The 13059-nt window shown below is 39.6% G+C and overlaps 1 protein-coding gene and 1 long non-coding RNA gene across 14 annotated transcripts in view; one reads left to right on the plus strand and one right to left on the minus strand.

Annotated features, from left to right (window-relative positions):
• Positions 1-13059, minus strand: part of FOXP1 (forkhead box P1) — an 837055-nt gene that overhangs the window by 66221 nt on the left and 757775 nt on the right. For all 12 annotated transcript variants that reach the window (XM_056524614.1, XM_056524620.1, XM_056524621.1 and 9 more), the window contains one exon: positions 10277-10478. In XM_056524614.1, the coding sequence (XP_056380589.1) occupies positions 10277-10478 (202 nt within the window). The remainder of the gene's footprint in view (positions 1-10276; positions 10479-13059) is intronic.
• The window catches only part of LOC130275939 (uncharacterized), a 65047-nt gene that overhangs the window by 44724 nt on the left and 7264 nt on the right, over positions 1-13059 (plus strand). The window lies entirely within an intron of this gene.

Below are 13059 nucleotides of genomic sequence, written 5' to 3' on the forward strand. Positions count from 1 at the left end.
CTCTGTCATGTCTGTCACATGCTCAGTGTGAACCTGCTTTCATCTGTGAAGAGCACAAGGTGCCAGTGGCGAATTTGCCAATCTTGGTGTTCTCTGGCAAATGCCAAACATCCTGCAAGGTGTTGGGCTGAAAGCACAACCCCCACCTGTGGACGTCGGGCCCTCATACCACTCTCATAGTCTGTTTCTGACCGTTTGAATGGAAACATGCACATTTGTGGCCTATTGGAGGTCATTTAGCAGGGCTCTGGCAGTGCTCCTCCGGCTCCTCCTTGCACAAAGGTGGAGGTAGCTGTCCTGCTGCTGTATTGTTGCCCTCCTACGGCCTCCTCCACGTCTCCTGATGTACTGGCCTGTCTCCTGGTACCGCCTCCATGCTCTGGACACTATGCTGACAGACACAATCTTCTTGCCACAGCTCGCATTGATGTACCATCCTGGATGAGTTGCACCACCTGAGCCACTTGTGTGGGTTGTAGACTCTGTCTCATGCTCCCACTAAAGTGAAGGCACCGCAAGCATTCATGAGTGACCAAAACTTCAGCCAGGAAGCATAGAAACTGAGAAGTGGTCTGTGGTCATCACCTGAAGAACCACTCCTTTATTGGGGGAGTCTGGCTAATTGCCTATAATTTCCGCCTGGTGTCTGTTCCATTTGCACAACAGCATGTGTAATTAATTGTCAATCAGTGTTGCTTTCTGAGTGGACAGTGTGATTTCAAAGAAGTGGGATTTACTTGGAGTTACATTGTGTTGTTTAAGTGTGCCCTTTATTTTTGTATATATATCCCTACACTGATATCTAGCATGACCAGATTATGGTGCATTTTAAAGGGAACCAATCAGTAGATTTTATCATATATAACACTTGGCAATGCGTTATATATGCTAAAATAGTTATCTTCACCATTCCCGGGGAAAGTTTGTGCCCCAGGGATGGTGAAGGGGGGGACATTATAACTTAATATCTTCACCATCCCTCGGGGGTACAAACATTCTCAGGGATGGTGAGGATAATGATTTTAGCATAAATAACGCATTGCCAAGCGTTATATATGCTAAACTCTGCTGATTGGTTCCCTTTAAAGAAATAACTGCACCATCAATGTAGAATTCAGCTTTTTTTTTGTGGCTCAAGGGGTACATGATAGACCCTAAAGGGGTTGCGGATTAGGTTGTCAGTATTACATTTAGAACCCCTCTGGCCATACCACTGGATGATCTAACCCCCTTTACACTAGGTTCTACTGTAAAACTGTGGAAAAAACTGAAAATTTGCCTGGAGTCAGAATAGCGCATTAGATCACAGAAAACACTATTCTACATACATTATCCAAGCCGGTAATGCTGGCAATCGTGGAATGTTGAATAGTTTGAGTGGATGTGTGTACTATCAGCACAACAAACATTATTAAATTGCCCGAGAGGGGACGAGAGAGAAAAAAAATTCAAAGCATGTTAAACACGTTGAGTGCTGCATCTTAATGATGCCAAGTGCTTGTGCTGGGAAGAGGAAGGGATCCTATCAAGACATGATTGTAGCGGATGCAGCCACCTCACAAATCACGCAGCAACGCTCATCCTTTAGATGCATTGAATATTGATAAATATCTGCTCGCCGCACAACAGGGGAAGTTAGGTCTCTATTGGAAATCACTTCCAAACTGTGTATTTCTGTCTCCCCTCCTCTGCACTCAGGGGTTTACTCTGAGTGATTTAATTATAATTTTCCTTGTGTAAGACAAATTAAAGAGAGGAGAAGGAGTGTCATGCCAAATCAGATTATTTATCTCCTTAACTGATTGCTGTGCTACAAACCCCTGAGACGCTGCTAATGTGCTCCTCCATGTAAACGGGAGATTCACTATGTATTATTATTATTTCATATCGCCAAAGTTTTGAGTTTTAAAGGGGACACGTAGTCACCCCTTTAAGAGGCTATCATTTCATTAGTTGGCTCTTTTAGGAAACATTTATTCATACTAGTGCAAGGGGTATCTCTTGACCCCACCAGAAAAATTTCAATGGGGAGGGAAGAACAAGCTGCTGTCAGACCCCCTCCTGATTTCTCACCGAAACAAAGGATGGGGCACAATAACAGAAGTAAAAATTATCAATATTTAGTGACTAAATATGTTCAGTAGTCTTCTACATAACCCCTCAATACATACTGTCCCAAAATTTAGTTTTAGATTTCATTAGCTAAGGGGGTGCCCTATAGTTCAACTTCAGTTTGCTGGTCGCACATGCTCAGTTGCATCACTAGGGGTTATAAGAAAATGTGCTGTTTACTTTTAAGGGACAGAGGATGAGAGGGTAGAGATTCACTCTTCAGCAACCTGGGGAATAAAAATGGGAGATGTCAAAAAAGGGTCAGAAAGGGAAGTCTGCTATTGAAGCTCCATCCACACGTGATGAGAAGGAGTACACAGGGGGCAACGGTGTTATTAGTAGGGTAAATATACATTTCTAGGAAGCAGGATTAGTGTTTTACTGTTGCATAGCCTTTCTTTAAGTTTTCTGTCTGAATTCCATAATACTACTTTAAATCCAATATGAACAATCTCTCTTGCCCTAGACATCTAAGACCAAGGTAGGGTTGAAAAGGCAGCCATACACATACATAAGATAGTCAGCCGAGTTTTATCTTTCTGTGGGCCAGTGATAACTTATTAGACACTATCCACAGAAAAGGGGATATGTGTTTGATCACAGGGGTCTGACCATTGCGGCCCCCCACAATCTCCCGAACTAGGCCCGGTAACTCATCCTGAGAGCAAAGTGAACCCCACCCATGGAGATGTGCGGGAGTGACCGCAAGAACAACATAACACTCTGCTCTGAGGATGGTTGAGTAGTTAGACCCAGTTCAATAGATCGCAGGGGGGCCCCAGCAGTTTTAGATAATCATAGTACCCCTTTAACAAAGGATGTCTATAAAAACTTCCCAAACTATTTTATAAGGGCATAGCAAGTAGCTTTGGCAGACAGTTGCTCCATCCTGCTATGAGTATTTAAAATTGCAGTAAACGGCTCATCTTTAAAATCCATTAATTAAACCAGAAACCAACAAAAGTTTCTCCCTCTATAACTGCACTTAAATAATTTCCAGCAAATTAGTTTGTTTTTCCAAGTAGATTCCTACTGAAAACATGTACAATAACTTATTCTAACACCTCTCATATCCAAATGCAAAAAAAATTGTGGATCATTTATTTTCGTGTATATGTTATTGTTATGCATTTGCTTTATTCTCTGTCTCTTTTACACACCTTTATAACTAATATTAGTAATTTCTTGGAAAAATAATTACAGATATTTATGGGGGGGGAAAGAGAGCATTTCAGCTAGCTCACATGCTTTTGTCTTGTGACCTTAGTTTCCAGATGATGGGACAACGCCGAATCTGAAAGCTGAAATTCAATAACTCCACTCTTCTCACACCCAAGTGCACAGCGATACTATATCGTTCCACTGACTGTACCAAATACTATCTTGCTCACTGAAATGGGAATTGCATGTATGTTTTTTTTATTTTTTTTCTGGTTTGTGTGTTAAATAGAAATCGAGACCGGTATCCAGCAGATTGTCATGGCTGCTTAAAGCAAGTCAATGTGCATCCTTCTGTGTAATATATTGCTCACTTACAGTTAAAGATGCACCGTAATTCAATCAGCTCAGCAAATGGATGGCATGCACCTTACAACATGATCGGCAGGGAAGCCAAAGACTGTAATTGTTGTAAGTTAACCCCCTGTGTATTGGAACAAGCGCTCCATCATTTTTTTTATTTTTTTGCATAGACTGGAAGCAGTGATTTCACTGCCATGTGGGGGGGGGGGGGGGGACAATATAGCTCTTGTCATGTTACTGAAGCAGGAGGCATTGTAATCTACTGTGCATGTAACTTTAATCTGCAAAAATGCTATTAAATGGCTTTTAATGTTTACGAGAGAAGAGCTTCCAACTTTACAAGTTGTGTTAGTCAAAAGCTACCATTTAAACAAAGATGTTCCACAATAAAAAAATAAATAAAAATCTAGAGCAATTATGTAGGCAAACATGAAGAAGGTTTGCAAGTAAATGACAGTAATGCAGGTATAGAAGTGGGTGATGCAATGGCAGGATAAGCAATTGTAAGAGAAAAAATCTATGTAACTGGAGTCCAGGGAAGATGGACAGCCCCATAATCTTAAAAAAAAAAAAAAATCTATGCTGATGAAATAGAAAAAAAAATTACAAGAAAAGAATTTATACCTGTATCGTTTTTAAATTAGTAAATAATATTGATGATGTATTTAACCTGTTCAGGACGACGGGCGTATGCATACGCCCTGCTTCCCGAGTCCTTAAGGACGTGGGGCGTATGCATGTGCCTGGGGGAATTCCGGTCCCTGCCCCTAGCCGGTTGGGTACCGGATCGGGATGCCTGCTGAAATCATTCAGCAGGCACCCTGGCACATCACCCGGGGGGTCCTGAGAACCCCCCCCCCCCCATGTCGGCGATCGCAGAAAATCGCGTGTCAATTCAGACATGCAATTTTCTGCAATTCCGGGCTGATGGTCTCTGGTGACCCTAAAAATAGCAATGATCGGAGCTGTCAGGGACAGCCCCGATCATCTTGAGGGCTAGGAGTGAGGTCGCAGAGCTGCGATCTTCTCCTATCCCCTGCCATTGGTCAGAACGGATTCTGACCAATGGCAGAGCAGGACAGTGGGTTGGCAACCCCCCATTCTGCCCTCCCCTGGATGTCGAGGGGATCGTGGGAAGAAGATGGAGGCCGGTACCTGCAGGAGAAGATGCCTGGAGATCCCAGATCGTCGCTGGAGACTGCTGGATCCTGGGTCAGGTAGGGAAACTACAGTGGGGGGGGGAATTGAAAGTGAAAGTAAAGTGATCTTTACTGTGACAACCACTAGGAAGGCCAGACTGCAACTCCCAGCATGCCCAGCCAGTTTTGCAACATCTGGAGGGTCACAGTTTGGAGACCACTGTTACAGTGGTGCCCAAACGGTAGCCCTCCAGATGTTGCCAAACTACAACTCTCAGCATGCCTGGACTGCCCAGGCATGCTGGGAGTTGTAGTTCTGTAACATCTGTCCCTTCAGATTTAGCAATTTTCATGAATTTTTTGAAAATTGCTGCTCTAATTTGAAGCCCTCAAAAAGCAAAAATATGTCCATTTTATGATACCAACATAAAGTGGACATATTGTATTTGTGAATAAAAATAAAATTTATTGTGAATATCCATTTTCCTTACAAGTAGAGAGCCTCAAAGTTACTTCAAGTTTTTCACTAAAAAAGGATGCAAGTAACGCCGAAATTTTACCACCAAAATAAAGTAGAATATGTCATGAAAAAACACTCTCAGAATCAGAATATTCGGTAAAAGCGTTTTCGCATTATTAATTCGTAAAGCAACGGTGGTCAGAATTGCAAAAAAGGGCTCAGTCCATAAGGTGAAAAGGGCTGCATCCTTAGGGTTTAACATAAATAATTGTCTATGAGACTGCTATCAGGCTTAACTTAATAGAACAGTGATGTAGTCTCATTCCCTTTGTTTGAGCACCAAAAAACTTGTCGCGCCACTGGTCAACTTTCAGGATCAGAATGGCCCACCATAGGAACATATAAAGGACCAGATTACCATAGGAACATATAGTGCCAAAAAACTTAATAATAAGCCCAATTAGTCCAACAGGACAAGGAAACTCTAATATAAGCCAACTTTAGAGACAGAAAATCATTATCCACTGGGATCAACTATTTTCTGGAAGAGGATTTACTAATGTCTGCCTTTGGGCAGAAAGATGAACGTTACACATTATTATTTTGAATATATATTTTTTTTAATATAATCTCATAATTTGACTCTACACAGTGAAACACCCTTGATGGTGAACCATCTTATCTAAAATATAAGTCCCTAAATTTGATGCCCATAATCATATCAGCAGCTATTTTACACATCGGGAAGAAATCTTGTAAACTTCACTAAAAGCTATTAAGGGAGTGATATCTACAGATGTTCATTACTTGATCTTACAGAAAAATTGTCTTGATATTTCCAAACTAGAATCTACAGTACCTCAGTGATGTGAAAACTCTGGCCCTCGAGTAACTGGGAAACCTCAAATTTTAGCATGACCAGCAGAAGCACCGCAGGTTGCATGGTACATACTACTTTATTTGTATATACAGACGATATATCTCATATTAACTAAAATTTGATTCATCTGTTCATATTTCAGGATTGGACTAAAGCCACTCTCGACACACAAAAAAAAAAAAAAAGCCACAGAGTTTATCTGTTTGTACGACATGGAAACTGGGCACTCTATCAAATATTGTTGTCTGTTATCATGCAAAAGGTGTAAAAGGAAACACAGAAATGCTGTTGTTTTTGTACTGTGTGTATACTGGGTGTGTTCAAATGAACTTTCCAAGCACCGTGCTGATTGAGCACTCAAAAACAATCGAAAGATTTGCTCCAGATCTCTAGACATGCCTGTTTTTCCTCTCTTTTGGGTGGGAAAGCAGATAACAACATTTACAAAAGTGATAGAGGAAATATGTGATGTGAATGGATGGTGAAAAGAAAAAAGGGACATAAACTTTTATACTCCTAGCATAATGTAAAGATGGAATATAATACAAAGTGTTTATTGTAGCCTTTCTAATTTTTGGGTTTGGGTAAGTCAGGTACGTAATTAATGAGCGGCCGGTTGCTCTTATACAGTTTCGGAAGTTCAGAAGAACGTCTTATGATAAGAAAACACAAGTTCTGACTCATGTTTGTTTGAAAAAATAAAAAGTCCCATACTGACCAAAATAGCTTAGTTTTCCATCCCTTAAGAACAAACACAATAATGCCTTGTAAATATAAGTCATGAAGGCAAGGGCAGTTAGCGGATCCTAACAATTTCTACTGTACTTTGCAAATAATCTAATGTCTATGGTTAGCAGCAGACCATCCCTGGACGTCTACTGAGATTAGACTGAATTTCAGTATTAATGGTTTCATTGAGATAAGGGTTTAAGATGTATATGAGGACAAATGAAACCTTCTCCAAACATTGAAACACATGCCCATTTCGCTGTCCAGAAGTCGAAATGATAGATAGGCTGCCATCGAATGTTGAATGGCCAGCTTGGATTAAAACCTGTTAGAAAAGCTATGCTTTCTTCTCCCTTAGGTTTTTTACAACTGCAAAAGTCCATATTGTAGATACTATCTGCCAGCCAAAATGGTATAGACTATTAATCATCCTGGACCATACCATAAACCGCTCTAAAAGCACTGGCCTTGCCTCTAACTACACAAAGCCAACAAATCAGAAGAAAAGTTTTAAATATGTAAATACTCAACAATTGGGGCTACTGCTAAACTGTACCACTCCTGCAATGTACCACTCCATTACTTCATCTCCAGGGAATATTTGAACGTGAAGAAAAATAAAACTGACAATGTTTTACTGAGGTAGAGAAATTTATCTTATATCCATTGGTGTTCGTAAGAATTTAATTAGGTTTATGATTAGTTCAGTTAAAGGGGTTGTCTCACCATTATCCACAAGGCAGGAGAAAAGTGTATGATCTCGAGGAGACCAAACCTGATCTTGACAAGGGGGGTCCTGAAGCTCTTGTTGGAATTAAGTAGTAGTCCCAAATGCATACTACTGCCCCATGCATTCTTTATGGAGCTACCAAGAATAGCCAAGCACAGCTTTTGGCTATATTCAGCAGTCCCACAGACAATGAATGGAGCATGCAACATGCATGCTTGACTGCTGCTCCTTTCTAATATTAGGTTTGAAAGGTATGTTTTCAAAATCATGTTGAGTCCCAGCAGTTGGAACCCCCAAATCATATACCTGCTCCCTACCCTGCTGACTGAGAATATGTCTTGAGGAGACAACCCCCTTTAACTAACTGGTGCCTAAGCAGTCTGACACTATCTGCCCCGTTTGGACAGTGTCAGAATGTGCAGAGATCTATCACTATCAACAAAGGGAATAGCAAAACCTAGTTGTCAATTTATTCATACATTACCAGGAGGATTAACAGAGGAACAGCCCAAAAAAAGAGAGTTCTAAAAAAAGGCTGTCCACAAATGATTGATAGATGTACTGTGTTTAATGTTCAAACTGTAAACTGAGGACTATAAATAGTAAAGAATAAGAATGACGTTACAGATATGAAGTAGTTGTAGAACTGCAGCAGGTCAGGCTCCAGATGGACTGTCACCGAGAGCCAACCCCTGTTCAGCATCGGTGCTTGCACACTTTACTGTAAATCCTGTATGCTTAAAAATACATCCTATGGCTGTGACCTCTACGCTGGGGAAATGAAATAATTGCTCCTATTGTGTGACTGATTTAAACAGAAGCCAGGTGCCACATTTGTACAAGTAGACAGCCAACATTTCTCTCTGTACCACCGCGCTAACAACCGCTGTATGAAAAAATTATGGATTTATTAAGTGCCAAAAATGGGAACCTGACCTTAAAATTAAAGTTTTTTTTTCTGCGGGATTATTTAAACATGTGCAGGATGTGAAAATGTATCACAGGGACTGGATCGGGTCTAGGGATAATGTATTTTACTGCACTCTGTGAAATAAGATGACAAGGTCTATACAGAAATGCTATTCTACTTAAGAACAGGACTGGTAATATATTTTGAAACATATGAGACAAAAAAGAAAATAGTATATACATTTTATATAATAGTATATTTGCATCACCCACATATTTTTGTGGATATACACATATAGCAGGGCTCAATCCCACACTTGAATTTTTGGTGTTGTAATGTCATTGTACATTCTTACTAGTCCTTGTGCACATGGCTGTTGTACAGAGCCATAACTAAACACATATAGAAATGTATGGGGCCTTACTGTATCACTGTATTCCTTCCAATTCATTGGGAGGCACTGTACTATTTTTCATTGGACAGAAGGAATTTTAAAGAAGAATATATCTAAAATAAGGTGCGGCATGGATCACCATATGGCTACATACACAAGACCCTACAGCTCCATAGCAAACAGTGGCAATGACTTTATATGTCACCTCTTGTGAACAGCCATGTGCATGAGGCCTAAGTAAAAATAAAGCAGTAGATTTACAGGAGAGACTATATGACAAACTCAGCTGCACTACATTTGCCTGTTTTAATAAGTGCATTATAACTTTGTTATTTAACACTAGAAAAAAGTGCCCCACTCATGGTAACATAAGCTACATCTGATTCCGTGACACAGTGCAATCCAACTATATCCAGCTGCTGCAAAACTACAACTCCCATCACTTGCTGTAGTTTTCCAGCAGCTGAAGAGCGTGTTTGGGAACGTATATATATACGTAGAAAGATAGAGGATAAAACAAGACAACCACATCAGACAACATATATGTCATTAAAACATGAATGTGATGCTGTCCTAAAGTTCTTAAATGAGTGGCATTCTTATGTCTTTGGGAAAATGTCATCTATACAGAATATCTCCAATTGTCTATAGTGGTCACTTTGCAACTAAACAAGATCAGGCACTTGGTCAGGAAAATTCATATACCTAAATATAAGAAGGATTCTGCTAGATGGATCATGGTAGCGAGCAGAATCTTGTAAACAGTCCTTTGTATGGACCAGAAATGTCAGATTTACATAAAATGTGGATAAAGTTTCCAGAGAAATAGACCTACAACATTTGTGAGCTAGCTTTAGACGACCAGTATAAAGAACCTTGCCTCATTACGATCCCTTTTATCATTACTATTGAATATACTAATAAACACTGCTGGAAGACGACCACCAACGGTCCATTTAAGATTGTGTTCTCGGTTAAGATGGATGAGGTGAAGAACTATGACTTATAACCCAACACAAATTGGTTATTGACAAAGACTCATCTGCACTTCTTGACAGCTGGGCTAAGGACACAAATCTATGATCATCCCCCTGAGTCACTAATTCTATGGAGTTACTACCGTAAGTGGAGGAATAAAAAAAATGAAGTCATCACATGGTTAATTAAGATCCAATTGAATCATTAAAGAAGTGTTTCCTAATCTATGTAAATCTAAAACTCTCATCATGCCTGAATAGCCTTCTGCTCTCTGGGCATGATGGATATTTCAGTTTTTCAACAGCTAGAGAGCCACAAGTTGAGGAACACTATATTTAAGGGATGGCATAACCCCTATAAAACATCAAATCAGAAGACAACACCATATAAAGAGACCTAGAGATCATTGTTGTTTCTCCTTACCTCTCTCTTTTCGGTGTGAGAAGAGCCTGACCATTTGTAGATGCCTGATGGTTGAGGAGCAAAGAGGTCTTGGGTGCTGCCACCGAAGATACGCACGTCGTGGACAGATCCAAAGTGCTGTGGTTGTTGCAACCGGCATCGTCCGCGGTGTGCGAGCCCGTCACTTCTTTCCAGAGCTGCTGGAGCTCTGTTGGAATCATGCCTGAAACAAACAAATTGGATAATTAAATCAATTAACAGCTAATTCAACCCTCCTCAAACAGTAATTAAATCAAAGAGTCAGTAAACAAAGCCCGAGCTATTTCCCCCCTACAAAAGGATAATGAAATGCAACAATTCATTCTTTTCTGCTATGGTATTTGCTTAACTAAAAGCAGATTATTAATCTTAAAAGGGGAGAGAGTAAAAAAAAAAAAAAAAATTAGCAGCGAGGACCCTGTTATATCTGAAAGAGGATTCTCATCAACATACAAATTATCTTTGTTTTAATGAAATTGTTCCCAGGAGTTACACGACACAAGTGGTCTGGATTTGGAGTAGATATTGGAAAGCTACACGATGAATGGGAAGCTCCCTGCATTCCTTCAGATCTGTCTCTTTAGTTAAATAGCTTTTACCTTCATTGGATAAATCAGGAGTTAAGCCTCGGCATGACCATTTTTAACCTCTTCTGTCCTAGTGGTACATGCTATGGAAAACAAATTCTGATCACTAATGAAGTTTGGAGACCACTGGTCTTGATCAATGGTCTTCAACTGTTCAAGCTGTTGTGTTCTGACCATTTCTTTCTTTTCTTTTTTTTTTTTTTTTTTTTGGGGGGGGGGGGGGGCAAAATGGCTATGAGCACAACCGACACCACCGGGTCCAGTTAGATCCCGTTAACTTGAATGCGGTCCATTGGGGATCCAGTATTTTATTGGAGTTGAGCAGAGGAAAAAAAAGGACATGCAGTATTTCTTTCTCCACTTAACTCCCGTCCTTCCAACTGACTGACCGATGGAGCTCCCTTCTCTACCTCAATGTGAACAATCCCTTAGTCACAAAATAGATGGAGGGGCCATCGGTTGGAGGACCACTCATTTAGATTACTTTCCTCATGGTTTGCGGTCTATTATATTATATAACCAGTACCTCCCAAAACTCATTTAAAATGTGGTATTTTTGTAAATAAAATTATATTTCCATCAAATATCCTGTTCCAGTCTTTGTTGACATTGGGAAACAACATAGATTCAGACCTCCCTCCACACCAATGTACAGGACTTCTGCAAAGATCACAGCCACATGCACAGAGGACCTAAAAGAGGCATACATGAGTCTGCCCCTTAGGCCCTGCACTAGGAATTACACAATGTATAAGGAACATTTCTTTAAACATTCTGGGGTTTATTAAATTTAATTTTTTAATTTTCAAATAGTTAAGGCTCTGATCACACACTCATTTATAGCATCCGTCATGGGATTCTTTTATGGGTTTAGGCTATTACTGACCGTAAAAAATGTCAGAAACTCATCTGATCCCATTATAAGCCAATGAGATCAATCACATGACCTCATTAAAAAATACATACATAAGAATAATAAAAGAAAAATTCAGAGTTGGACCAGTACTACTCTATGACAACTTGATATTAGGGTCTAGTAAAACCACCATCTCCATATACATTGTGTACTTGGGAAATGGCTGCCTTTCTGTATATATCTGGAGCCCAATTATTGGGGTAACAAGAAACTCCTTAGCCACGATGTAACAGCTTTTTACAGATGGTGTCTTTTTTTTGTGGCACAGGGGCCCCCTTAGGCACCATGGCCCAGGTGGCGCTGCTGCCATTTCTGTACCTCCTACACTCCTAAGCCATCAAAAGAGCTGTGAAAGGTAGAGTATTGTGACAACACAACGTCTTAATGAAAGACACATTTTTTTGTGCTGGAGTTTTAAATGAAGACAAATAGCTTTGTTATGAATTACATTTTTTATTAATCGCGTGCAGACGTAAATTATGAATTCATATCGTCTCCTTGAAATGCTTTTCACTTTTTAACAGTCAAATTGATTACACTATGATTATTTCATTAACACACCTATCTCTCTCATTAATTTTGGTTTCTAGTTCTGCTCGCCTAATTGATGGATGTGTCTGCTAAAAAAACACATACAGAACTTTCTCCAAAGCTCACCCCATTATTACTGTCAGGGCTCCGATCAATGCTAATGAGACTGGAGAAACAAAAGCTTTTCGATATTTTGTGGGTGAGGGGGTCCCAATTAGTAGTACAAATATTGTCATTGCTAAGTGAACACAGCCATCTTTGCATGGAATAAATTACTACAATATTTTTTTCATTTATTTTAGTTTTTTTTTTTTCTAGTAGACTACACATTTTTCGGCCATATTTCCTACACATACATATACATATACATATATATTATTTATTTATATTTTATTTTATTTTTTTTATTTACCAACAGGCAACTATTCAGGTCTGCAAGTTCTTTATAATTAAAGTTTTAAATAAAAGACATGCTGGTGCTTTTGACAGTTTCTCTATTGTTGCTTACTAGTTAAAGCCATATATAATTTTTTTTCTTTTATTATCGGAATTACACTTGGAAATTCCGATGAAGCAGAATCCCATGGCTCTCAATGGGATTCTGCTACACAGCGCACACTAAAAAAATATTTCCAACCGGAGTATGAATCTAGCTTTACTGTCTGATTGAAGGTTTTATTTATTTATTCCATATTTTGCACAATAATTGGGTAAACCAAGTTGCTCGTGCA

The sequence above is a fragment of the Hyla sarda genome, chromosome 6 (genome assembly GCF_029499605.1).
Source record: "Hyla sarda isolate aHylSar1 chromosome 6, aHylSar1.hap1, whole genome shotgun sequence".
NCBI lineage: Eukaryota > Metazoa > Chordata > Amphibia > Anura > Hylidae > Hyla > Hyla sarda.